The sequence below is a fragment of the Gambusia affinis genome, linkage group LG18 (assembly GCF_019740435.1).
Source record: "Gambusia affinis linkage group LG18, SWU_Gaff_1.0, whole genome shotgun sequence".
Classification (NCBI taxonomy): domain Eukaryota; kingdom Metazoa; phylum Chordata; class Actinopteri; order Cyprinodontiformes; family Poeciliidae; genus Gambusia; species Gambusia affinis.
This window is the reverse complement of record NC_057885.1, coordinates 3,156,665-3,183,734: the sequence shown is the minus strand read 5'-3', so window position 1 is coordinate 3,183,734 and position 27,070 is coordinate 3,156,665. Positions and strand designations below refer to the sequence as shown.

Here is a 27,070-nt window from a genome sequence, read left to right as displayed (position 1 = left end):
TTTCTTTGAGAGCTGTACATGTCTATTTTTTTAAATGCTTAAATGTCTTCCTGTATGATAAAAGTTGTAATACTCTTGTCATGTCATGTAAATTTAACTGTTTATATAATTAGCTTTGCTACTTTGTTTATGTAGTACACAAAGTACTACATAAGGGATTTTTTTAAATCGCATGTACATCAGGGATTTAAGAAATTCCCTTCTAGTTCAACGTGTGTTGGAATTAAAATACAATTTAATACTCTGTATACTGTACATAATTATGGTGCCTTGAATTTTCCGACCCAATGAATGCTGATAAAGTATCTAAATTCAGTTCTTCATAAACCTTTTAAACACTAGATCTAAAGGAAGTGGCTACTAAGGAGAACTGTTTCTTTAAAAAATGTAAATACCGCCCCGCTGCCTTGTGAATCATCAAGCCCCACCCTGTTCCTCCTTTTTTTTCTTCCTCTTGCATAAGTAGCCAATCGAAACCCTTCGTAGTCGGAATTATAGTAGAATGACGGCGAAATCCTCCAATGAGAACGCGGCATTGTACGTTCAACGTATATAAGACATTTCTGCCGTTTTTTCTTTCTTTGGAAATATGTCGGCTGACTATGAAAACAGGTTAGTAAAATTGTGAACAAATCTTATCGGAACATCTTATTTCGAGGTTTATTTGTGTTTAAATCGGTTTTTTGAGCCGCTTGCTGCAACGGAACGTTTTTGGATGCTTACTTAAGTAGCGTATACCGATTAGCCGCTTAGGCCTGAGTCTCGCCTCACTGTCCTCAATTCAATGGAAAATTGACGCACACCAAGGGAAAATTTGGTGGATTGAGTTTCGAGTTGATGGGTTCTTTGTTAGCTATAAGTGTACTGTATTGTTTTGGAGGCCTCCAACAGATCTGTGATTGTTTCTCAGGATAGTTTAATTAAATGGCTGCCGGCGCCATGAGCAGCACGTGAGTCCGTTCTATCAATTGCTCGGTCAGAGTCTTTATTTTCCGTTAGAACCGACTTTTAAAGCAGCCTAGGGTTCACTGGTGCCACAAGCCTCTCCGTTCATCACAAAATGTCCCTTATGTCGTGACCAGCTGGCGGTTCGGACCCGTGTTCTGGTACACTGGGTGCACATGGTGTTGGTAGCCGGCTGTGAACAATACCGGTAGCACCGGCCTCATGGTCTCTAATAAGATTTACATCCAATTTCTTCCCACATCGCTATTGTAGCGGTAGTTCCCTGTTAGTGTGAAGTGTTTGAACTGCGATTAAAGGATTTCGCTGACCTGCGGTGTATTTTTGTTTTGTCAGTCAGGCCAAAACTATCAAAGTGCGAGCTAATTTTTTTTAGCAGGCCCGTTTAGTGTGAGCCGAGCCTGCCCGTCTTCTCACGACGGTTCTTTTTGTTCTCTCGATTCAGAATTGGCCCATTATTTATCATCCGCATTTACACATGGAGTTCCATAGTCTGACATCTTGGAATACTTTGGTCTTTAACCCCAGTTCAGTCGACGCGCCTAGTCTTCTTTGCTCGGGCCGACAGGAAAACGACCATCTTGAATTGAGCAGGCAGTAAAAATGGCGGACTCACTCGGCCTGTGCTTGTTAGAACTGGGGTGTAGTTCTTGTTAACGCGGCCTTTTGGGAATCACAGTGGGTCATAAATTCGTATTTCAGCTAAAATGTGGCAAAAAAAATAATATTATTTCTGTCAGTCATATTGTGACCTGTTTAAATTTTTTTTGCTGTTGTGTGATATAAGAAAGCTATCTGGAAACCAGTGCAGTGATGTCCTTTAATGGTTATTTTTCAGGGATAATGGCCCAGAGGGCATGGAGCCAGATGGCATCATCGAGGTAAGTCTCCCCCTCTACCTGAGTCGGGCTTTACAGTGAGGAGTGTTTACAACACCCCCTTGCTTTTTGTCTTGTTTGTCCTTCTAGTAGTAGTTTAAATTTCATGGTTTATTGGTGTACAACTGAAAAACCTGAGCCAGTTTATATAATTTGAGATGAAACATGTTGACATTTTAAAGTCACAAAACTGAGAAGTTTAAAATATTTGGTGGTTGTCTCTTGCTTCTCCAGAGCAACTGGAACCAGATCGTGGACAGTTTCGATGAGATGAACTTGCGCGAAGCTCTGCTCAGGGGAATTTATGCCTATGGTTTTGAGAAGCCATCTGCTATTCAGCAAAGGGCTATTATCCCTTGTATCAAGGGTGAGTATCTTGGATTATAAATCAGACTGTCCAGTAATAGCTTTTTAATTTACTTGTAAAGATAATCCCCACCCACACCTGTTTATAAACTACATCAGGGCTGCTGAAGCAGCAATTCTCAGTGCGTCAAAGGCCAATTACTGGCAATATTAGAACATTAATTTTATATGGATGGTGTGATTAAAGTTTGTCTTGTTGACGTAAACATTCAGAATCCATCAGAGGGTGTAAAAACCTGAGGTGGCAGCAGCAGTAAATCCTGCAACTGTTGCTCAGAGCTGATCTGTTTCCGCTCTGCTTTCAGGTTATGATGTGATTGCTCAGGCCCAGTCTGGCACTGGGAAGACTGCCACCTTTGCCATTTCCATTCTCCAGCAGATTGATGTGGAGATGAAAGCCACCCAGGCGCTGGTTCTGGCTCCTACCAGGGAGCTGGCACAGCAGGTAGGGTGGTGTTTATTTTGATTTTTTTGTAAAGATGCTTCAGGTAAAAAAAAAAGGCCTGTTGGTTAAGGATAACACTTCAAACACAGTAATCATGTGGTTAATCGAATAAATCACATAACACTTATGGACTCATGGTTATTATTTTTTATTTTTTTTCTTGACCTGCTTAGATTCAGAAAGTGGTGCTAGCCCTGGGTGACTACATGGGAGCCAGTTGCTACGCCTGCATTGGAGGCACCAACATCCGCAGTGAGGTCCAGAAGCTGCAGGCTGAAGCCCCCCACATCGTGGTGGGAACCCCTGGGCGAGTCTTTGACATGCTGACTCGTAAAAATCTCTGTAAGTTATTCAATCCAAACTGCACACATTTTTTCCCCATTTGATTTCTACTCTATAAGTAAATATAATTTGGGTTCTTTGAACATGATGTGAATTTGACTGATTATGTTGCAGCATAAATGTTTAAGCTGTTTCTTCGTACCACGTAGTGGCAGGTTTTGCCGGTAGTCTGAGGTGGGATCTTTAGTCTTGGCCAGGCTTCAGAGGAACATTGCAACAGTTTTACTGAGTCAGCATCTTCAGTGGTTTGTGTTGTAGCTTATCCCAGTCTGAAGGGAAGTGCTGTACGATGATGAAATCCATGCGTGTCAACTGACTCTGTGAGCTGCTGGTGTTGGGATTCTCTGGTTGGCGTTCTGCTGACCCGAGTTGTCTCTCCACCAGGGAACCAGAGACATGATCAGACGTTCATGGTTCTGATTACGGCTGTTTTCTGGCAGAGAGTCTGATTAATTTCTCTGTTTTTGCTTGTGCAACACTCAGAACACTGTTATTGTGCAGTAAACTAGTTATTTCCTAAGAACTACAGTTAAGCCTGACATTTTTCATCCCCTGGTAGATTTCATTTAACATTTGGATTTTCTGCAGGAAAAATTTAATTTGGAAATAATTCATCATTTCCATTGAATTATTTCCAACATTCTCAATGAATGGATAATTACTTGGTAGCACAGTGTTTGTACCCCTCTTGTATTTGCTGACTGGCTCTTCCTGTTCCCCCTGGTATTCTGATTTGTTTGAGCTCCTTGTCTTTTAGATTGGAAGGTAATCCTTACATCACCCTAATCTGTAGCTCCTTCCACAGATTCTCTATCGGATTCAGTTTGGGACTCTGGCTGGACCGCTCCAAAGCGTTAATATTCCAGTCAGAAGAAACATGTTGGTAAAAACAAAGCTTACTATGCATATAGGGGTATGAATAATTCTGGGCTTAACTGTAAATCCAGGTATTTAGGAACCAAAGGGGGAGGACCTGTTGATGCCATACTGTGAATTACTGTAACTGTGAAATGGCTCGGGTTGACATGTTCACTTTCCGGTTTCGTTTGCTGCACCCTGCTGATAACGTCTCGCATGTCTCTGGAACATTTTTGCAGCGTCCAAAAACATCAAGATGTTTGTGCTTGATGAGGCCGATGAGATGCTGAGTCGAGGATTCAAGGACCAAATCTATGAGATCTTCCAGAAATTGTCCAGCAACATCCAGGTAAAAGCAGCTGCTAACAGAAGAGCTTTCCGAACAAAGGAGCAGAGAGGTGGCTCCGCCTTCCTGTGAAGTCAGAGGCTGATGGTGTTTGGATTTGTGCTGTTAACGGCCAGCTGCACCATTTAGATCCATTTACTTGATCCAATAATTTTTACACTGTCATTCAAAATCAGATCAGCTGAAAATGGCTGCACCAGACATGGATGGCACTGCAGAGTTGAGTCATTCCAGATGCACAGTAGTTGTCTTTGTAGGCCGGTCACAGTGACATTTTACTGGACAGTGAATTGTCCCAGCAATTATTGAAAAGTGATGATATTGTCATTTTAAGGCCATTTTATACATAATGGTAGTGAAGGCATTGATGCAAGTGTTCCATCTCAGATCAAAAACTTTAACTTCAGAAGAACATTTAAGCCTGGAACTAGAAAAAAATGTATATATTTTTTTAATATCAAAACTTAACCATACAATTAAAATGGATTATAATGTCTTTGTAACCAAAATTACACTTTAAAAAATAGAAACCATTCACCTTGGATGGGGGGAAACTGGCAAAAGTGCAAGTTAGGACCAGCTACTTGGTGCTGGGTGTCAGATGTTTGTGTTTTTTAAAAATGGTGACTTAATAATTTTAAAAGGGATCATCTCTAACAAATTGTCATCCAAATGCAAAGTATTAAACTCATTTAAATTGATCATGCCATAGACTTGTTGCCCATCTTGTGAGGTGCGTAGCTGACTGAAAACTGTGTGTGCAGGTTGTCCTCCTGTCGGCCACAATGCCAGCTGATGTCTTGGACGTCACAAAGAAATTTATGCGGGAACCCATCCGGATCCTGGTGAAGAAGGAGGAGCTGACCCTGGAGGGCATTCGCCAGTTCTACATCAATGTGGAGAAAGAGGTGACATTTCATTATGCAGCCTGACGAGGCCTAATGCTAAAGCTCAATTTAATTAATTAGTAGTTGAGGTTACTGGTAACTAGCTGCTAACATGCTTGCTACCTACCTTTTGTGTCCATCATGGGTAAGTGCAAATTTGTCCATTGGCTGGACAGCTTTAGTTTGCACCTCTTGCTCGGTTCTGTTGCTGATCTGTGTGATTCCACATCCTGTCTGTGGATCAAAGCTGGGTCCTGTGGGCAGTGAGGCACTGTCCAGAGACTACCGCTGCTGCTGATCTAAGAGTATTTTGGTGCATCACAAACTCTGAATTTGGAGCTTTATTGGATTTTAAACGCAGTGGGAAAGCACAAATCTTGCTGCTGCTTGAGAGCATGGAACCGAACCAGAATAGAAGGCCAGATGACGCTCTGACGCATGAGATCGATGAAATGGTCTGGTAATTAACAGGTTCTGTTTGACTTTGTCTGCAGGAGTGGAAGCTGGACACACTGTGCGACTTGTATGAAACCCTGACGATCACACAAGCAGTCATCTTCATCAACACCAGGAGGAAAGTAGACTGGCTGACTGAGAAGATGCATGCCAGAGACTTCACCGTCTCTGCTCTGGTAGGCCTGCAACCGTCTGTCTGTCCGTCTGTCGGCGTCCTGCTCGGCTGCGTCCTTAACTTCTGCTTCCAACTCTTCCTCCAGCACGGCGACATGGACCAGAAGGAGAGAGACTTGATCATGAGGGAGTTTCGCTCTGGTTCCAGTAGAGTTCTGATCACCACTGACCTGCTGGTATGTGTGGATCCAGTCTGAGTTTATTTGTGCTGGTTCAGTAGTTTTTAGAGGTTCAGCTTCTAGTTTCAGTTCTGTGAGTGGTCCAAGGTTCCCTCTCCTTCCAGCTGCAGTGTTGGTGAAGGACTGAAAATTCCTTGGTATAGAAACTCTCCTGCCCTCCACTGTAGCTTAGTTCAAGTCTTTGATTCACAACTAAATGGCGGGTTACAGTCCTACTCTGATCTCTAATGGACCTTTTCCCTCTTGAATCCAGATTGTACATGACTGTTGGCTTTTTTTCTTGTGTATTTAATTCTTGCTGTTTCCCCTTCAGGCCAGAGGGATTGATGTTCAGCAGGTGTCCCTGGTTATCAACTATGACCTGCCAACCAACAGAGAAAACTACATTCACAGGTGATTGACAGCTCAGTCAAGTCAGCCTCATTGGAAACTGTTAATGGAAATCACTGATGTAGATTTGCATGTGCATATTTTCTGAGTTGCTAAAGCTTGGACTGCTTGGTCTTGGGTCAGGATTGGTCGTGGCGGTCGCTTTGGCAGGAAAGGAGTAGCCATCAACATGGTGACCGAGGACGACAAACGAACCCTGAGGGATATTGAAACATTCTACAACACCACCGTGGAAGAGATGCCCATGAATGTGGCCGACCTCATCTAGCTTCACCATGCCCAACATCAACCCCAACCTGCTTATTTTAGAAGTGAAGTCCTGTTTTGCTATGTGATCGAAATTTTAAACTTCAATGAATTTCACTGATCTGTAATCCAAATATTTGAAAGTGTTTTTTTTTTATTATTATTATTTTTTGCCTATTTGGAAGGATAGCTTACTGAACTGTTTCATCTGTTCACCATAGTTGTCATAGACCTTCATGCATCAGCTGAACTCTCCTTCAGATCAGATCTGCCTTCATCTGTAATACATTGATAAAAGCGATCTTTGGTTCATTGGCGTTTCCTTTGAAATCTGTTACTTTGAGGTCGAGCGATTCGAAGCATGATGGCAGTGACTCTTCATCGCTGACATGTTGTGGTTTGTGGATCTGCTGCTGCTTGTCTGAATGGCTCGGTGCTGTTCAGGTGAAAAGATGGAGCAGCTCTTCACCAGGGCAGTATTTCTTCAGCCTTCAGTGTAATGACTCGGCATTCAGGACGAGCAATAGACGGCCATGTTCAGAGAAGCTCCAGTCAAAAGGTTTAGAGTAGAGGAATGCTGACGACCTGGTGGATTTACACTTTAATGCCTTTATCATTCTCATAGCTTTTTTTTTTGTTTTGTTTTTGTTTTTTTTCTTTAAGGGGGAGGGGGGGTGGTGGAAAGGACCAAACTACATATAATTGGAGAAAAGGCCATCTGTGTCACCAACATTTTCAATAAGCTTCATTAAAGTGCTGGCCATGTTTTTCTTTATTAGCCCCCATCTACTCCTCTCATCGCTTCAAATTACATTATGGGGTGTTAACCTTTTTGAGACAGTGTATCGAGTTTTCTACATTGGATTCTGTAAAGTATTTATTTTAATGGTCTTTAAAAAAATAAAAAAAATAAAGGTTTCTCCTTTTTAACAACATAAACTGGTTTCTGCATTGAAAAGCCTAAACATTGTATTAATCCAAATCTCCTCTTGGAATATGTGGTTATGTTGGCTAAATGATGGAAGATTTGGAACCATCTGGCTTGTATAAAGGTGTTTCTGCTGTCCTCAATGGTCCGAATCATTTTAGAACTGGGGGTTCTGACCACATTAACAGTGTATGGGCATTTCATGGCCTTTTTCCTACCTACACATTTGTATGGCACCTTTCAAAACCGTTAAAATGTGCTTTATGTTGTAAAATCAAATGGATGAAATTCATAGCACAAAGGTTGTATTTTCCATAACCCCGACTCTCCTCCTGCTCAGTTCACACAAAGTAGTCAAGATGATCGCCGAGGATGTAAAGAATAATCAACTTAATATGAACTGGTGCAAGTCCATTCAGTGATGAACACAAACTGGAATTCAACTGACACCACAGGGAACTGGAGTGATCTATGGATTCTGTAGCAACTGGAGATGTTTGAGGCAGACCAGCAAATGGATTATTACAGAAATGGAGACAAAATTGTGAATGAAGGTTAGAGAATCAGCAAAAGAGATTATTGATCTTATTTTGGTAAAACCCCTAATCTGGTAAAACAGTTTTAATAAAATGTTTTGGGCTCATAAGAATATCATGGGTGCAAATATTACTTTTTTTTTTGTTTTGTTTGTTTTAAGTAAAACTTTTGTCTAAAATGGAACATTTACTGGAGGCTTAATCATTTGTAGCAAAGGATGCATCTGCAGCTAAACTGAAAATTTCCAACTTGCCAGCTGAACATCAATGCTGCGTAGGACTGATTGACTTTTATTGGATTAATAGTAATATTAAAACATTAATAGTAAAAGGTGATTAAGCCTCAACTGTTATGCCAAATGGCCTTTTTTGAGTCTGTATACTACAGATAATTACTAAATTATCTGATGATTATTTCAGTAATTATTTCATCACAGTTAATACCGATCAATAATTTCAGCCCTATCGAAGAGATGAAAATCTGAATAATAGCATCTCTGTTAAACAATGGCAATGGCTTTGTCATTGTTTAACAGTAAAAAGTTCTGACATTTAGTAAAAATGAGACATGAACCTAGTATGTTTACAGCAGACAGGCCATTCGGATTAATAGCTAAATAAATCTGAGCATCATCTGCATATAAATTAAAAGAAATATTAGCAAATAACCTGATCAAGTGGTAGCATAAAAAATAAGTGGAGCATCGAAGCTCCAAGGAAGGAGCTTTGAGGAACACCACAGAAATTGTTACTAATTAAAACGTCTCTCTGAAGATTTGAGCCACACCCACAGAATACTGCAGCCAACTCTGACGTCTTATGTGTTATAAGTTACAACTTATAAAGTTAATAACTTTATCCACCAATTGATTCACATTATCAAGGAGATAATGTGGCTGGGATTCAAATCAGCAACAGAGCTAATGACAACTCCTGTGTGGCAATTTGCTGATTGTACAGTTGTCATAGAACTACCGCACTAACTTCTTCACAGAAGTACCATATATGACTCTGACATTGTCGCGGTAAAGTGTTAAAATGTCTCACTGGAGAAAAAGGGAAGCAACAGATAAACCAGAACAAAAGAAAACTGAACCATCCATCCTTGGGAAAAGAAACCAATCAGACAAATCATCCATCTAAGCTGTTATACAACAAAGGTACTCAGAAGATATTTTATTCTTAATAGAATAATTTTATTCTAAATAATCCTCTCATGATTAAAACATAAAAACAGATCTACCAGGCAGCCATATTGGATTTTGAAGCCAGACCTATTTATGTTTCCATCTTCAAACTCCAACTTATTTGTAAAAATGTAACACTTAATTACGCTGTCAGTCAATTACTTATTCAGCGCTGATTAAGGTTTAATGATTCCCTCACCATCAAATTACGTTTTCTTGAAACAAGAAACATAAAAAAATAACCAGACCAGAGTTCTGTTCACCAAGATCGTATTTCATTGGAAAAGCCGTTTTTACTGAGGGGAGAATCACTTGAACACAGGAAGTTCTCAGCCAGCAGTTGACGTCGCAGTCCCTCCCACAAGAAAGGAATTGTTGGAACTTGGACTTGGATGTCGGAGATGTGCAGAAATTTACAAGTTTATTGAATGTTGCACAACATAAAATTACAATTACAAAATGAAAGTTTTATGTTTAAAAAAATACCACTATTTAACGAATCAAAAGCCTGCCTTTTGTGCAGAGTCTTGGTTTGCATCACTCCAACAGTTTTAAGCACCATACTGACACACAGTCCCACCAAACACAGGGGGCTGCTGCTGTGAACCCGGTGACCACGGCAACAGCTGGCAGACACGTGGCCTCTGTTCTGTCATATCTGCTGCTGCTGCTGCTGCTCCAGCATGGCTTCACATGTCCGACCCAGTTCTCCCAGCTTGACCTTTGCATACTCAGCTCTGTTCAGTGACATCTGACAGTCCTTCCTGGTTGAGTAAGTGGAGCCCTCGTGTGGCTGACCAGTAGCTACCTGGTGGGAGGAAAACAACGTTATCATGGCAGTGCTGCTTCCAATAATGACACGATTGTTTTTAAACCAGAGTTGGAAATTCGTTTCAGACCTCTAGAGGTATTATCATAAGGAGTGCACTGATAAAATGGGCCAGATTTCCTTAATTTTGGGAGATCAGTGATTGGCAGAAACAATCAATTCAGTTTATTTATATAGCGTACATTCACAACAAATGCTGTCTCAACACACTTTACAAAAATATAAATAATAATAATAATTTAATCACACATATATTACAATTGATCCTAATTACCAAACAGTACTGGTATTGGTAGGTCAGGTTTTCAAAGATTGGTGATTGGCCAGAAAGCTGTGCACCAAGGCATGCTAACACTTACAGAAACATTCATATCAATTTTAATCAAACATAAGAATATGACCAGGGCCAGAAGACACTGATCCCCCGGGTAAGACTGAGCAGTACACGGACCAAAGGCAACAAGTTTTGTTCTTCTGACCTGTGTGAGGTAGCGGATCTGGGCGCCCAGTTCATTCTCAACTCGACTGATGGACGTCTGGAACTGGACCAGTTGCCTGTCCAGGTGGCTGGCGTTGTGTTTGTCTTTGGAGAGCTCCAGAACAATGTTTCCTGCCATCAAAGGAAACATTGTTCAGATGGAAGAAATCAATCTAAGTTCGCAGTGAGCAGATCACAACCAAATTCACTGCTACTTTATGAAAGGAGCCTCACAATACCAACATTCATGAGCAGCAGTAATAACTATGCCAAGTGACAAGGTAGTCACAAGTCTCAAGTTTCGTGAAGGCAGGACAATTCCAAGTCAAGTCCAAAGTCAGCCCAAATACCAAACTTTTTATATCAAGTCTTAAAAACAAGTCATCTGAACAAACATATAATTTCATCAAAAGTAATGATTAACAATTTCTGGATTTTTACAATATTTTGACAGGTGTTTTGTTTGCTGGAACAAGCAGTAAAAAGATGGTGTGGATTACTACTACAGATTAGTTGTGATCATTACATGAAACGGACAGATGGGTAATGGCATTTTAGATGCTTTAAACATTTTAATTGTCCTGGGCAGGTTATTGATTATATTAAGCCATATTTCATGATCCACTGAGCAAATGTTACAACCTTTCATCAAGATAAGCTCATATTCAAATCCAAAAAAAGAAAGCGGTCCTAATCACAATCCATCTAAAGGTTTATGGTGGTATTAAGCCATTCCAGGAAGCTGATCCGGGCGCTGTTTTCACTTAGACTCCAGCCCCAAAGAACTCCAGCTCATTTATTTCCACTTTTGTAGAAAACAGGAAACTCCAAAAGCAGCGAAAACACATAGTGATGTACTTAAAGTTTGCTCACCAGCACACTGCAGGACCACAGCGATGTCCTTCTCCACCTCCTCCAGGACTCGGAGCCGCTCGTTCGCCATCCGGGTTAGGAAGACGCTCAATGAACCAGAACTTAATACAACGAAGAAAACAGCAGCCTTCAATACACCAACACAACAACCATCCACTTTGGTCTTTCTGCGGCAAGCGCGAAGTATTGACGACAGCGAAACTTGGCCGCACAATAGTGACGTCAGATTGGCGGTGTGGGGAAAATGGCTACCTCTGCTTGGATGCATGGCACCGCCGCTATGAGGCTCACAGAGGGTCTGGTGTCGGTTCTCAAGGAACGGCGTCCAGAGTATCTGTCCGAGGTGTTGGCTAACTACAGGGAACATGGCGTGTTTCCCACCCAGGTAACCCTGCTGCCCGTGGCGGAGCCCTGCTTCCCAGCCTGCCTCTGTTAGCTTACTGTGGCTGCAGTTGCTCCAGCCTTTGTTGTCCCTGCGGCAGGATAACTGCCATGCCTCACAGGCTGCTGCTGCTGTTTGTGGTGAAATGGGTTTAAAACCTGCGTGTTTATCTCTTTAGGGCGCGAGCGATGTCGCGGGGCTCGTGGGCTTTAGCAATGCTAAACTGAGCTCCAGCAAAACCAGGTGAGGACGGTGCTTTTCTCACCACACTAGGTTTGATGCTCAAGCCTTAGCAGAGCTGACTGTCTGGATAAACTGCTGTTCTCAATGTACTGTAGCTTCGGTTGTAGGATGGATCCCAGCTGTTTTGGCATCACTTACCACCGAGTCGTCTGTAAATGTGTATGAGTGTAGCTCCAGTGTAAAGTGCTCTGAGCAATCAAGATGACATAAAAGGTTCAGTCCATTTAAAGTGCGTTTATTTGCACTATATTGCCTTATCACACATACAACTCCCAACAATTGGCTTTTGGCGTCAAATGTTTCTACTAACGTGATAAAGTGACATAAACGGAGACGTTTCAGTGGTCATTTCCACCTGGGGACACTAGGTCAGGTGGACTGCATTTGCTGCTTTTAGCCGAACAGGGTGATGCTGCCCTGTTCTGGAGCTGATCTGAAGGTCAGCTGTACGCCTGCCGTCCTTCCCCCTCACTGCTACTAGCAGATAAGTGTGGATTGTCCAGTAGAAAAGACATTTAATTAATCTTTAGCGTCCTATGAAGTGATCCGAACACCAGAGTTGTTCGGATCATTTGGAGGAGGGATCCAATACTTGCAGCAAAGTAGTGCACAAGTATGATCAGAGGTGAAAAGCAGAAAGATTTATGATGCAGTCAGTATTGGTTATGAGTCGACAGTGATGGAGACCTGGTCATCTGTGTGCTGGTGTTTGAACAGGTTCGAGGGGCTGTGCCTGCTCTCCATGCTGGTTAAAGACAGTTCCAGTGATCTGTTCCAGCAGCACTGTCTGTCCTGGCTGCGCTCACTGCAGCAGGTCATCCAGGTAAAACAAACACACACACACACACATTTGTTATCTTTGCGGGGACTCTCCATTGACTTCCATTCATTTCTACAGCCTTACCCTTATCCAAACCCTAACCATTACATACCTAACTCTAACCAAAACTCAATTCACACCGTAGTCCTAAATCTGACCCCTGACCCAAAAACAGCGTTTCCTCTTGTAGGGACCAGGCTTCGGTCCCCACAACGTAGTATGTGTCAGGATTAGTATTAGAAACAAACACGCACACACACACACACACACACACACACACACACACACACAGAGAGAGAAGAGGAGACATTCATGGGTTCACTTTTTAAGTTCTAACTCTGTTTCTTCAGGAAATTCATGAAGGTATTTTTATAGATTTTATTACTGCTCTTTCCAATGTTTGTAATTTTTTTAATAAGTGCCTGCAGATAATACTAAACTTTTACATGTCCTACTTTGGCTTATTCAGCTACACTGTCATGAAATATAATCTCCTCCTTTGGAAAGTTTTGGCTCTCTACATTTTTAGTTGAAATGTCAGGTTGGCCGCTTTAAAAGTGCCTCATTGCACTTGAACCGTTCTCCCATAATGCAATGCAACCCTTCAGAAATACACAGTCATCAGCTGCTCCAAGTTCAAACATTTAGTAGTAACAGGAGTAAAAGTAAAATTTATGCTGCTTTTGAGAATGCGGATTATCATTATCGACATTTAAAATGTAAATAATCTAAAAGCCAGACAGCGTCTGAGCAAATGAGATATCCTGACCAGGCAAATGTTTTTTTTTTCCTATCGTGGTTTGGTTTAGAAAAATGTTGAGAAAAATATTTCCCATTTAGAGTATTTAAAAAGCAGATTTTCACTAAACAACAGTGACTGTACAGAGAGGTTAAAAACCTTCTGGAGACTTGAGTGACAGCTGGAATGCTGCACCCTGTATCATACCATTCAGATCATATATTTGACATTATTTGGATATTTATGATGCCCTAGTATATTGTAAATGTATCCAGTTATTTATCATTCATTTGTGCTGTGAACGCATTTAAATCCTGACCTAAACCTTCCAAATGCTGTGTGCTGCTGCAGTCCCAGGGTCCATGTCAGAGCATCCAGCTGGCGGTCAGCATCCTGCAGGACCTGCTGCAGTACTCATGTCAGCTAGCAGAGCTGGCCAGGGAGGTCGGCCTCAACTCCATCCTCGGCATCTTGACGTCACTCCTGGGCCTGAAGACCGAGGTGACTCTGGAGATATCTCCCGTCTTTATTGCACTGCACATGTGAAATGTTTGAATCTTCCGTGCCGCAAAAGCAGATGATGTGAAGAGGCGGCTTCTGGGTGAGGGAAATGATGATGTTGTGTTTGTGGTGTCAGTGTGAGCTTGCAGCCATGGAGGGGATGAGAGCCTGTATGGTCTACTACCCCAGAGCCTGCGGCTCCCTCAAGGTGAGGCATCCCACATGCTCTGGTTCCTTCAGACCTACTGACTGTTTAGCTTTGCTGCGTATGTTGAACAAAAACTGTTCATCTGACGCATGCTGACTTTTCCTTCTGCTGAAGGACAAACTAGGAGCCTATTTCCTCTCCAAAATGGACAGCACAAGCAGAAAAACTCAAGAGGTGCGTCTCCCTGGCTAAACCTGAACTGTCCCTTCCCGTTACCTGGTTACCTGGTTACCATGCTCTCTGCCTCTGTGTCTCCTCTCAGATGGCCTGTCAGGGCTACAGCCTGCTGCCCTGTCTAGGGGGTCTGGCCGACAGGTCAGTGGGTACCGGGAGAGCCGAAGGATGGACCAATCAGATTCAGTGTCTGCTGGCCTCAGCCAATGGCATTCTGGCTCAGATCTACCAAGGTTCTGAAACAGGTAGATTCTTTTGGCCGGTCATGTGTTCCATGTTTCACGTAGCTGTGATTTATTTTTAAACGTTTATGGGCTGATTTCTGTTTGTCTCTCAGATGAAGCAGTTCAGTATCGGGGTCCGGGAGTGGAGCTGCCCTTTCCTCATCTCGATCAAACGGATCCGCTGCTCCTTCTGCAGCTGCAGCACAGATACACAGCTGTCTGCCTGGTGCTGAAACACACACTCCGGTAGGAAACACTGACCCTGAGGCCGAGGGCAGCAGTTCATTCATCAATATGACAAACGTTTGGGTCTGGATTTACTGGCGACCTGGTTGTACTTTAAGGAATTAAAATGGCCAAATAATTATCTGACAGACATGATTAGTTTGACATAACCAGCAGTATAAATGTTTCAGTCACTCTACATTAAAATGCATTGAAAACAGAGAGCATGACTAAGGAGCAGTGATTGAGAGAGATGTTTGTGGATGTGTTCCTCTTATCAGAGCGGATCCTGCCTCAGCCGTACATCTGCCCGTCAGACCCGTCCTCAACCTGGTGTGCCGAGCGCTCGCTGTCAACTCCAGGAACACGGTGAGAAACTCCACAAACACGCGCACATTATATCTCTGTTTACTTCCATTGGTTTTGTCAGTCATTTCCAATGGTAACCTAACCACTACCAGTACATGTCCAACTCTAAACCTGACTTAAACCACCTTAGTCTTGATCTAACTCAAAGCTCTGCTCCTTCTGGGCCCTGTGTTTTGGGCCCCACAAGGAGAAGTGGATCCCCACAATGTATTTGTAGGAAAAACAGTCCCTACACTGTGTCAATGCACACACACACACACATCTGCTACTGTACTTTTTTACTGTAGTGATGCATTAAGTGAACAGATATTGTGGTGATTATTTTTATAGTACGTAAACTCAAATGAAAGTTTCCACAGACTGTTGGGTTTACTTCGTTTTTGCTGACTTTTGTGATTTGGTTTTGATCTCTGCTGAATCAACAGTGATCAGGTGGATCGTGTACTGAGTGTTTTCCATACTCTGGATAGACTTTAGTTGCAGTTTAGTTTGGAAGAACGGATGTCAACTTTTCTTAAGGTTGAAGTTGTGAGGAGAATAGAGTCAAATCTAATTTGAACATGGTTGATTCTGTTTCAGGGAGACAAACCGATGTTAAACACGGAGACGAAGCCTCAGTAATATTCATGGTAGATTTGGTGCCATCAGTGTTTGAAACCGAAAGCTGCAAGATGTTGAATTAGTGAAACTGCTGTCTTATCAATGAAACAACTCAACATTAGAATTAAAAACCCAACAGCTGAGAGAAATATGTCAAACATATTTCAAACATAAAGCCTTCCTGAGGCTAAGCTAACGGATTGATTCTGATCCTGTCATGTTTGTCAGAGTTTAACAGCAGATGGAAGCCTGAGGTTGCTGGTTCTCCCCAGTATTCACATCAGCACTCTGGAGGTGCTGGCAGAGCTCATCACAGTGTGAGTACACACACACACACGCACGCACGCACACACACACGCACGCATGTTTGCGTGACTATCTGTGTGTGGACTTTCCATTGACTTCCATTCATTTCTACAGCCTAAACCTTAACCTTATGCTAACTGTAACCAAAACTCAATTCACACCATAGTCCTAAATCTAACCCCTGACCCCTTGTGGTCGGTCCCCACAATGCAGTACGTGTCAGGAAAATGGTCCCTACACAAACAAACACTCACACACTCCTGTCTGTCGTCTACCTTGATCTACAGAGGAGTTTCTGTGAATTTTTCACAGTTTTTGTAAATAATTAAGAGTGAAATGTAGCTGATGGTATAAAGGTGATGATGATGTTTGTGTGTGTGTTTCAGAGTGCGCAGCGGCATGGTGCAGTACGCTGCTGTGTTACAGAAGCTGTTCTCTCAGATGCTGTGTGCCTGGACAGCCGTACCTGAAGCTAACGTTGGTCAGCAGAGAGCTTACAGGTACGCTCAGCCTCAGCACTCCTCATGAACGCATCACACCCAGATTAACAGGCTTCTTCTGATGTGGAAACGGAGACAAAAACAACCAATCAGAATCCTGTTTATTGCTGTGGAGTCAAATTCACAATCTACCCTACTTTAGCTGAAACCGAGAAAAGGCTGAGAATTGGGGCCAGAATGAGTCTATTATTTTTATAGTTAGTAATAATGGAATAAAGTCGTCATGTTATGACAATAAATTAATAACATTAGTAGAATGAAGATGTTTTGTTGAGAGTTATCAGGACCAGAGCAGCTCAGATTATTTTTCCAAACAAGCTCTGTTGTTTCTACAGTCCTGCAGCTAATATTAATGTGATGCTGATGTACTAAAACATTAATTATGTCCTAATGGTAAAGCTGATATCATATTATAATTTCACAAGATGCTCAGCATTCTTCATTTCAAATTTGTGCTATTTTTTTATGTAGGTGTTTTCATAAAAGTACTATTTAATTCTTCTATCATGACTTCATTCTCGCCTTATTACGTTTCTTCTTGTACTATTGCAACATATATTCAGAGATTGCTGCGTTGCAAACAGCCTGGTGTGGATCAGCGAGCTGCAGGTTCAGTGTGAGCTGGCAGTATCTAACTGTTGGACTGTTTTTTGTTTTTTTTTTGCAGCTCAGTGCGGGTCTCTGTGTACAGAACCTTAGATCTGTGGCTGCAGCTTGTTGGAGCTTCAGCTAACGTCCTCCAGGGAGCCTCCAGCCACGCAGAGCTGCTGTTCACCCACCTGCTGGCCGACATCACGCCCGGAGCAGAATCTATCAAGGTAAAACGAATTTGCATATCGAACGAAGAAATCTGAGATGAAACAAGGCCGTGATTTGGGTCTCCCCCAGCTGCGGGCGGGGCTGTCGGCTGATGTGGTTCCTGGGGGGAAGCCCGGCCCTCGCAGGACGAAGCAGCTGGTCATGGCCGACCCGGTAGGGGCGTCGCTCCAGAGGAAAGGGGACCCGGTCTCCAACCAGGACACCTGCCTGTCAGCCCTGAAAGGTCAGCTGCTGCCTCCGATTCAGAGCAGGGATCGGGTCAGGTTCTGTACTGCTCACAGGCTCTGAGCTGTTTCTTCTTTTTTTCTTTTTCCAGTTCTCAGACGCATCATACAGACCAGTGGGACGCTTCTAAAGAATGACATACACAAAGTAAGAACCTGCTAGAACTGCAACATGTCGGCTTTGGTCAAGTTCATCTATTTATTAGTCTGAAGTTACATCTGAAGAAGTTTTATCTTCAGGTGTATTTTTAAAAGACAGATAATTCCATAATAAGTTTCAGAATGATCCGGACAAAACGTTAATAAACTGTTCTTCAAAGTTTAATGTTGCTGTGCTGTGAAAGTTGATCTTTCTCTAACTGAAGCTGACAGGATGATGAAGCCAAACAGCAAAACTAGTTGACTCCTAGTTTACTGACGTTAGCAACATGAGATGGTGACAAGTTTAAACAGTTTTCAACATTAATGAAGCGTCAGTATATAAAAATGTATTGGATTATTAGTCTAAGCTTGAACTTTTCACGTAAAATCAAACAACCCAGAAACATTATGACAACTGGATCTGTGGACGGATTAGTGATATCTGATATCTGAACCAAGAACTGTGTCCATGTTGGGTCTCATGGAGTCTGAGCCAACATGGAGTCACAGGTTCGACGGCTTCTTCACTTCCTGATAATCCACAAGTTCTGATCAAAAGAGGCAGCAAAAGAGGATTCTTTATCTTTTATCACAAAATATTAAAAATATTCTGGTCATCAATATACTATCATAAATGATTATTTTGAGGCTTTAGGGTTAATTTGTGCAGTTGAAATAATTTTTTATGTTATCAAACTTGTGCCAGCTGGAGTGACTGTGGAGTCATTGACTCCTGCTGCAGTCAGGGCTGACAGGGGAGATTGCTTGTAGCCTTTCTTTTTTTTTTAACTGTCTGGAATAATGGAATGTGTTTTAAAGAAATGAACATGAAGCTGGGATGATGTTTGTGGAAGCGTGCTGCAGCCAGGCGGATTTCTTCCCTCACCAAGAATCTCTGTTCTGTCTGTGCCTGCAGCGCCTCCATGAGGTGGTGCTGCCGCTGTGTGTGCGCCTCCAGCAGCAGCAGACTAGCAGCATCACTGCATGCGAGTCTATAGGGGGCGCCAGTGGGCAGTACAGCAGCGCCCTGACCCGCCGTCAACTCTACAGGTACTAAAGACAAATAAATGAAACAACATGTCCAGAATGAGTCAAAACTTTATGACCACTGAATAGGAAAATATCTGTTTTAATGGCCAAAGAATTACAATATTATACATAGTATTTTGTTGGGTGCAAATGTTGTTTACACTATTGATGCCTGATACACACACACACACACACACACACACACACACACACACACACACACACACACACACAGACTTGTATATGTAATTTCCCTGCCCTTTAAACAGCTTGAAAAAATAACCACCCCACTGACATTGTTTCTCTGCTTCAGTTAAACTACCCACAATCCTGTGCTGTATCTGTCACATAACACATCGCCCTCCCTCAAGAAACAAATGGCAAAAATATCCGAATAAATGTTGTCTATTAATATCGGCACATTTTTACTTATCGGACTGATGTATTAAACGGTGCCTACCATCAGCCTCCCAGGTGTGCTCCAAGTTCCAGGTCTGTCCTTGTCTGATCCAGTTTCCCAGAATCCTCTCTGCTAAAGCTGCTTCCTGTGTTCACCTGCAGGTTGCTGCTGGCCCTGGTTCTCGTCCCGTCTCCATGCTGGCCTCCACCTCTGACCTGCGCCGTGTCCATCTTCAGCAACGGCCGCCTGGACCGCAACCTCAAGGTCAGCCAATCAGCTGGCTATTTCAGGTACCACACTGGTACCAAACTGATGAGGGAGAGAAATGTTGCTCTGGTTTATACACAGAGACACAGCTGGACATGTGCAGCTGAGCCATCAGCAGACGTTTCCTCTCTGCTGTTTGAAGCTGTTTCAGGCTGACTGACCGCTGACTGACCGCTCCGCCTCCTCTCTCCCCCCCATCAGGTTTCGTCTTTCTGTTCTGAGGCTCTGACCGTCTGTAACTCCCTCCTCCACCCCCGCGTTCCATCCATCGCCCTCCCGCTGCCCCCGCTTGCCCTGAAGCCCCCCCCCACTGCCTCTGTCCTGTCCGGCCCGGGCCCTGCCCCCAGGTTGACTCTGCCCACCCTGCTGGGCGGCCCCGCACCCGGGCCGCCCTTCCCCGGCCGTCACCCGCTCAGCCTGGGCCCCAACTCTCTGCTGGGCTCTCTGGAGAACCATCTGTCCCGAGACCTCCGGCCAGCCACAGCCGGACCCGGCCGGGCTGGGGCTCCCGGACGGCCAGAGGCCCGTGTTTGTCCGCTACGACAAAGAAGAGGCAGAAGATGTGGAGATCTCTCTGGCCAGCGACTCAGACGACAGCGTGGTTATCGTCCCGCCAGGCATGCTGGGAGCAGACAGCCAGCTGGACGATCCGGCCCCTGGGTCCCAGAACCTGCTGTCTGCTGCAGCAGGGGCCGGTGTCTCCCTGCCAGGGGGAGACACTGTCGCCATGGTTCCCAGCACAGCAGGCCCCCTGACCCCGGCTCTGCCCCACTCCTGCTGTCCTGTCCGGACCCGTGGTGCCCCAGCCTTGACTCTGCCCACTGCTGGGCGGCCCCGCCCAGGCCGCCCCTGGTTCCGCCCTGCGCTCTGCAGCAGCTGGGCCAGCTGGCCCAGCAGGGCCCTCACCAGCACCACCCCAGTTCCACCAGGATGCAGCCCACTCTGGCCCTAGACCATAAACAGCACCGGCCAGAGATGAAGAGGACATGGAGGATGATGAAGAGCTGGAGGAGGAGGAGGATGGTCTTGACGAGGAGGAGGAAGAGGAGGAAGGCAGTGAAGACTTTTATGAGGGTGAGGACTACGAAGACTTTGATGATGAGGAGGCTGAAGAGCTGGAAGAGGAAGAGGAGGATGAAGATGGGGACATGCCTCCTCTGGAGGGATCAGAGGACAAGTCAGAGGAGGTGACCATGGAGGAGGAGGAAGAGGAGGAGAAGGCCCTGGGAGCAGAAGAGGAAGAGGGGGAGGGGGTGGGGTTCAACCCGGAGGGGGGCATAGAGGAGCTGCAGAGCAGCAGAGCTCTGTTTGGAGAGGAGAGGATGAAGGTCCAGGAGGTGGAGAGCATCGGAGTTCTGGAAGAGGCAAGGGGGGGTGACGGGGGAGACAGGGGATACGGGGAGGACGACAGCGAGCGCATGGACGACCCCAGCATGCCTCAGATCCTGTGTGTTACTGGAGGAGCGCTGGAGGAGAGGGCAGACAGCAGCCAGGAGGCTGCCCAGGCAGCAGGGGAGCTTCAGGACCAGCTCACACTGTGGGACCAGAACCACCAGCAGAACCCGCCCACCGGGGCCTCAGAGGAGGAGCCCACCGCTCACGGTCAGCAGGTAGGCTCCAGACCTGGACCCCCACAGGGACATGGAATGTTATTCACTTTTCTTCTAAGAGTTGTTGCTCTGGTCATTGCTCTGCTGTAGCAGTCGGTGTTCCAGTGTTTCTGAAGAAGCCTCTCTTGTTTAAAGCCTTTTTAAGTTAAATTCTATAGAAACCTGATTATCAGAAGAATTTGGCAAAATGCAATAAATCATGTGGAAAAACCTAGTGAGCAACAGCAAGACCAGTTGGGTTCTTACATACATCTGTGTCACCCCAGTGACCCTTAACTCCACATTTCTCAGAAAATAGAATTATTTTGAGTTAAGATTTAAATTCCTTATTGATCCTTCAAGTTGACAATTTACATCCTACAGAAACTCACTTAATGGTTATTGCAACACAAAAAGGCAAATGTTAGCGTTTAGCATTAGTAGATGCAGTCGCAACATTGCATCTTTCTGAACTAGAATAAGTCCATCAGCTACAGAGATTATCTTCCAGAGGAATCTCGATTCTAAACCAGACAGGTGGACTCAGTGTTGTCAGTAATGTTTTTATTATCATTGTAGCGTTTTGTGATCAGGGATCCAAGCGTTCCGTCTAAAGTTCCGTCCCATTCCACAGGAGTCTGTGGCTGAACGTCAACAGGAAGCTGGCGTGCGAGAAGAGGTGGCGCTGGAGGCGGAGCTTCAGGAGGAGGACGAGCCGGTCGTTGTGCAAGAGGAAGCTGCAGCAGGAGCATCGGGAGGCGAGGAGACCCCTGCTGCTCCTCATGATCCTCAACAGGATCAGACCGACACACAGCAAGGATATGAAGCGCAAGCAGAATGGACGAAACCCCAAGGAGAAAAAGAAGAAGAGAGTAATAGTGAGGAAGAGAAAGGGATGAAGCGGAAGAGAGAGGAGGAGGCCATAGAGGGCGAAGGAGGACCAAGTCCTGAGAAGAAAAAGGTAAAGGAGAATACATGTTTGTCATATTTCACAAGTTTTAGATATTAACAGCTATTACAGTATATGTTTTCAATAAACTTTTCTTCTCTTATAATTTTTTTTAAATTCCGCCTTAAATGTTTCCAAACTTAGATGTGAAAAATATTTCCATGGAAGATAAAAAAAGCAGCTGAAACCAAAACAACATTAAAGTCACCCAGTCCAGGAGCTGGACTGGGTTTGGCTCTGGATGTGTGGTACAGGAAGTAGTCAGAGGACTCATTTGTCATTTCATTATCATTTTTCTACCAAAAACTGGATGTTAAAAGACTTTTTACATCCAATTTTGGTCTCAATTAAAAAGATTTTATGTTAATTTTGTTTCCAGAGACTTCATAACTCAATTTATTAATTGTTTCTGTTGTTTAGTTGATTTATTTTGGATATTTAAAATGTCTTCCACTTCCTGTTCCAGTGTTAAATGCTCATTAGAATTTCAAGTTTATTAATCTTTGAGCATGTGTTCTTGCATTATTGTGCCGTTTTTATCATTACTGGCAAATTGTCTCACAACAACAATGTTATAGTTTATCGCGATAACCTCTGGGACGATTAATAACGATTAATCGCCCAGAAACATTAGTTATTGTGACAGGCCTGTTTCTGGGTCTAGACCTAAAGGTTTCCTAGCAGACTTTGGTTTTCTGTATGTGTGAAGATGATAATAAATTACTGGAGTCTGTCTGTTCTCCAGCAGGACGATGAAGCCATGGCCTCCATGTTGGCAGATTTTATTGCCTGTCCACCTGATGATGAAGATGTTGCCTCAGGATCCACCCAATCATAAACACTCGCCCACCTGAACGGACTGAGTCGACCATCATGGACATTTGCTCTGTTTTCAACACTGAGTGACCTCAGAACAGAATTGATTGTCTCCAGTCGTAGTTGAGCAACCAGGTACTGTCTGGGATTCTGACGATGGTGGAAAGTGTTGTGCTCTGTTGTGTTGGACATGGAAACATGGAGGCTTCCTGTTACCACCCTGGAACTGACCAGAGCTGTGTTTACAGAGTAAGAGGAACAACAGCATTTTTCTGGGAGACAGTGAAGCCAAGAAATGTTAGCCAGACCTCTGCTTCTCTCTACAGTCGTCATCCTGCAGGAAATGTCCACTCTTTCTGGTTTATGTGTACTGTTTAGTGTTTTTGAATTGTTTTCTCTCTGTATTGTTTTCCTACATTAAAGTAGTAAATATCTGTCATGGATTACACGCACTACATCCAGACCTGCACTGAGGATTATTTCCATTCCATATCGGCACATGGTGGATATTTCACATCCAGAAACCCTCTCAGCATGGGGAAAAAAAAGGTTTTAAATTTGCCAAAATGAAATTTGCTTTATATAATTCTAGTTTGAATTTTCCAAACTGATACTTAAGAGATTATAAGTTTTCATTGGATTTTTATCGTGGAACAAATTGTCATTTCAGTTTTGTCAGTCAGGCTGATGTCTATGAAAGACGAACAGATGAGTCTTAAATCTGTTCCTGGGAATATTTTAGTTACAGTGAAGGATGATCCAGGATGTCCAACAGCAAGAAACAAGATCTGAAGTGTTTGAAATATAATTTAGGTAAATATTAGTTATGGGCCATAACAGCAATAAAAGTGATTGGATATCAACATCAGGGCAAATTTTCACATCAGTACATCTCTAAAATAAACTCACCAGGTCTTAACCTGACAGTCACAGTAAAACGGGCTGAATTGACCTCTGGTATGTTCCAGAGTTGTGTGTGTGTGTCAAGTTTTTGGCTATGCCTGTTTCTAGTCTAACGCGTCTTTTTCTGAGGTCGCAGCCACGAGGGTAGGTGGGGTCATGGGGGTTGTTTCAGGGCCGTGCAGAGCCCTTTGGAGGGGGAGCGACGGGGGCTCAAAGTAAAAAAAGGGCACATTGAACAAGATCATAAAACACCGTACAACAGCATAGCAACAACCCATATTAATCAAGAATTGAATGGGATTCTGATATATCATTGCCATCATGTGGGGACAATGCAAAGCAAATATAGTCTATTTTTTTTTTTTCTCCGAAGAGTTTTTGCGGCTAGTGGCTGGTATTTTTGCGGCAGTAGGCAGACGGGAAGGAGGGGAAGACATGCAGCAAGGGTCTTCAGGACCGGGAGTTGAACCCGCAACGTCAACGTTGAGGACTAAGGCCTCCAAACGTGGGGCGTGCTAACCCCCTGCGCCACCACAGCACGCCCCTGTAGTCTATATTTTCCCCAACAGGTATGGAGTTGCTGTTTCTGCTGCTGACAGTCCTGAGTTGATCTGAGACTGTAGCTGTTAAACAGACCAGAGGAGAGAAGGTCTCTGGTTATAAAGTTATGAAATAAGCTAATTTGCTGCCATTTTACTAATTAAGCCCTAATAATATTTATTTAATCTCTACAACAACTTGGTTGCAGACTGATTTATAGATCAAATAAGCTCAAAGGTAATAAGCTCTATATAATTGTTTGATGTTAACACCTCTGAGATTTAGGATTATAAGACTGAGATATCAAGGCAAAGAAAACTCAGTAGCTACTGGTAGGGGCCCTCATGACATTCAGGGGCCCCTAGAAATAGTTTAATTGTACCACAGACCATAAATCTAAACTTGTAACCTTCATTTATAGAGAATGATAATGTTATTAAATTTTATTTAATACATTCAGCTGAGATTTTTTTGTGTACATTTAGTATTTAATAAGGAAGTTTACATTGTAAAAGTTTAAAGAATCATCTTGATAGTTTATTTGTTATGTTACCATGGCTACAATATGGTGTAATCTTTGTGTTTGAGTTGGGTTTGTTCACAAATAACCAATAATCAGTGATTGATTTTAAACTCGGCCAATAAACCTGGTCTCCCTCTCACAGACTTCACCTTATCAATATTAAAACGTTAATGATGCTGAGGTTCTTAGTAGGAAGGGTTTCGGGGAGCAGGGGGTTCTGTCTAAGGCCCCGTATTACCTCGCCTGTAGTAACGTTAAGGAGAAGCAGAACGAACACCTGGTGGTGTGGTAGTGGTACCAGGTGGTGGTGGTGGTGGTACCAGGTGGTGGTGGTGGTGGTACCAGGTGGTGGTGGTGGTGGTACCAGGTGGTGGTGGTGGTGGTACCAGGTGGTGGTGGTGGTGGTACCAGGTGGTGGTGGTGGTGGTACCAGGTGGTGGTGGTGGTGGTACCAGGTGGTGGTGGTGGTGGTACCAGGTGGTGGTGGTGGTGGTACCAGGTCTTTGAGCTGCATCGCAACTCACGGTGACAGTCGGTAGGCTACCGTGTCTTATATCAGGATGTCTGATATAAAGACAGACATTCTTTATATCTGTCATTGGGATAGAATCAGACTGCCTGTAGCGATCCGGGCATTTAACGGAATGATTAAGAGTTGCACTTGTTTTATTACTTAAAAAAAAAAAAAAAAAGTATCATCCAACATGTCTTAGGAAGTGAAGTGAGCTGCAGGGGGATCAGTGCAGGGATGGGCATTTGGATGTTTGAGCAGCAGCAAGTATTCAGTACATGTTACCTTCTTATAATAAAACAATGTCTCAAACCTCCCTTCAGTTTGGTGGTTCATTTGAAAGATAGGATCTGCTTTAAATGTCAGCTGACTTAATTCAGATGTTTTTCATCTCTCCTTTATAATGAAGGGAAGGTGAGAGTTTTCCAAGAATAGCAGATTTTCTCTTGTTCCCATATTCGCTAAATAAATAAAATTATATAACATTCTCTGATACGTACAAAAGTTGTTGCTTCTCTATGTGGGAATGTTTCGACTTATATCAAGATAACAATTTAACATTAATATTAAAATACTAACATATGTTATAATTATATATATTAATATATTTTTGGCCTTGTAAGAGTGATTTGTAACCGAACTATGTACTACAACACAAGATGCCCTGCATGAATCTTTTACTATTTAGCTGGTGCGATTTGTAATTTGTGTAGTCCAATTTCTCTCGCTCACCAGCGCGTGCATTCGTCATTGAGCCTTCGTTAATAAAAGTCATGGAAACGACGTTAGCGTCGGCAACCCTATAAATGACGCTGGCTTTCTGAATTCTTCCCTTTTGCTACGGGACTTTTGAAGGAGACGCCTGAAGGAGCATAACGCCTCGGAAGGTTTGAACCTGTGGAGAAGTCTACTTTGCAAAACTTGCGGAAGAAGCACTTGCTGTATTACGCACTTGCTGAAGAAGCCGAAAACCCACGAAAGATGGATCCTGGCCAGGAGAAGGACCAGCAGGGTGGTCAGCTGGAAGGTCAATATCATTCTTCTACTATTTTTAATAAACAAAAACAAGTTATTACTAAAATAATAGTGAATTGTTTACTTTATTTTGTGTTTGTGTGGTTTTTTTTTTAAAGAAATACTGCCTGCTGTACAAAAAAACCCAAGTAGCATTCTTGCTAGCATAGATCTTCCTTAAATAATGAGTTTTTTTCTTGACTGAATTTCCAGGAAATGTAGTGATTTAAGAAACATGTATTTCACATAATTATAGTGAAATTAGTTGAATTAATGTCAAATTCTTGAAAAATGTGGTTGTTCGTGACCGTTAGTTTTTGAAAAATACTGTGATAAACAGTTTCCATGGATACGCCATATAAAATGTTACTTTAAAAAAAAACATTTAACAATATGTATTTTCCACTTTGATAGCCTGTAATTTAATTGTTAGTTTTGTCATTTTGTCATTTCAAGAAAGGAACATGTAGATCTGTTTTTGTTTTTTGTTTTTTTTTAGCATATGTTAAAACCTGCAAATTGATTGAAACAAAGGTGCTGTATGTACTGAGAGTATCAGGTTTAATGACTTTCTCCAATGCTTTATTAACGCTAGTGTCTGAGAATAACTGTTAATGCTGAGTTGAAAAGAAAGAAGAAAAAACGGTTAAATTTCTGTCCAGTTGTTGGAAAATTAGCTTGTTTTTGACCGTT

General features: G+C 43.1%; 3 protein-coding genes and 1 non-coding gene across 5 annotated transcripts; 3 read left to right on the top strand and 1 right to left on the bottom strand.

Annotated features, from left to right (window-relative positions):
- Positions 1-489: 489 nt before the first annotated feature.
- Positions 490-6,842, top strand: LOC122820450 (eukaryotic initiation factor 4A-I). Of its 2 annotated transcripts, none has more exons than XM_044097891.1 (11): positions 490-612; positions 1,802-1,844; positions 2,076-2,208; positions 2,513-2,652; positions 2,826-2,994; positions 4,092-4,201; positions 4,963-5,106; positions 5,580-5,717; positions 5,802-5,891; positions 6,208-6,287; positions 6,408-6,842. In XM_044097891.1, the coding sequence occupies exons 1-11, from the start codon at positions 590-592 to the stop codon at positions 6,550-6,552; spliced, it is 1,215 nt and encodes a 404-aa protein (XP_043953826.1). In that variant the 5' UTR covers positions 490-589; the 3' UTR covers positions 6,553-6,842. The 2 variants fall into 2 exon arrangements, with proteins under 2 accessions (XP_043953826.1, XP_043953825.1); XM_044097890.1 differs by lacking the exon at positions 490-612 and adding an exon at positions 910-950.
- On the top strand, positions 3,279-3,418 carry LOC122821110. Its single transcript, XR_006368919.1, has one exon. It is a non-coding gene; the product is annotated as a small nucleolar RNA SNORD10 (small nucleolar RNA).
- A 2,367-nt stretch (positions 6,843-9,209) lies between the features above and the next one.
- Positions 9,210-11,976, bottom strand: med11 (mediator complex subunit 11). The gene is made up of 4 exons (XM_044097889.1): positions 11,614-11,976; positions 11,362-11,462; positions 10,490-10,620; positions 9,210-9,989 (listed from the first exon to the last, which is right to left on the bottom strand). The coding sequence occupies exons 2-4, from the start codon at positions 11,429-11,431 to the stop codon at positions 9,834-9,836; spliced, it is 357 nt and encodes a 118-aa protein (XP_043953824.1). The 5' UTR covers positions 11,432-11,462; positions 11,614-11,976; the 3' UTR covers positions 9,210-9,833.
- On the top strand, positions 11,521-23,321 carry pelp1 (proline, glutamate and leucine rich protein 1). The gene is given in 21 exon segments (XM_044098204.1): positions 11,521-11,746; positions 11,922-11,986; positions 12,704-12,809; positions 13,897-14,046; positions 14,183-14,254; positions 14,369-14,428; positions 14,517-14,673; positions 14,766-14,898; positions 15,159-15,246; positions 16,075-16,163; positions 16,539-16,652; positions 17,320-17,470; positions 17,541-17,694; positions 17,788-17,843; positions 18,753-18,886; positions 19,427-19,529; positions 19,734-19,993; positions 19,995-20,329; positions 20,496-21,142; positions 21,756-22,082; positions 22,816-23,321. Coding segments are annotated over 21 exon segments (3,435 nt in total). The 5' UTR covers positions 11,521-11,605; the 3' UTR covers positions 22,909-23,321.
- Positions 23,322-27,070: the final 3,749 nt, after the last annotated feature.

Excerpts from the sequence above, each read along its gene's own strand:
- LOC122820450 (XM_044097890.1), top strand. The coding sequence starts at position 925 with ATGGCTGCCGGCGCCATGAGCAGCAC. Across the intron at positions 4,202-4,962 it reads AATTGTCCAGCAACATCCAG|GTTGTCCTCCTGTCGGCCAC; the intron begins GTAAAAGCAGCT and ends CTGTGTGTGCAG. Across the intron at positions 5,107-5,579 it reads ACATCAATGTGGAGAAAGAG|GAGTGGAAGCTGGACACACT; the intron begins GTGACATTTCAT and ends CTTTGTCTGCAG.
- med11 (XM_044097889.1), bottom strand. The coding sequence starts at position 11,431 with ATGGCGAACGAGCGGCTCCGAGTCCTGGAGGAGGTGGAGAAGGACATC. Across the intron at positions 10,621-11,361 it reads TGTGGTCCTGCAGTGTGCTG|GAAACATTGTTCTGGAGCTC; the intron begins GTGAGCAAACTT and ends CTTTGATGGCAG. Across the intron at positions 9,990-10,489 it reads AGATCCGCTACCTCACACAG|GTAGCTACTGGTCAGCCACA; the intron begins GTCAGAAGAACA and ends TCCTCCCACCAG.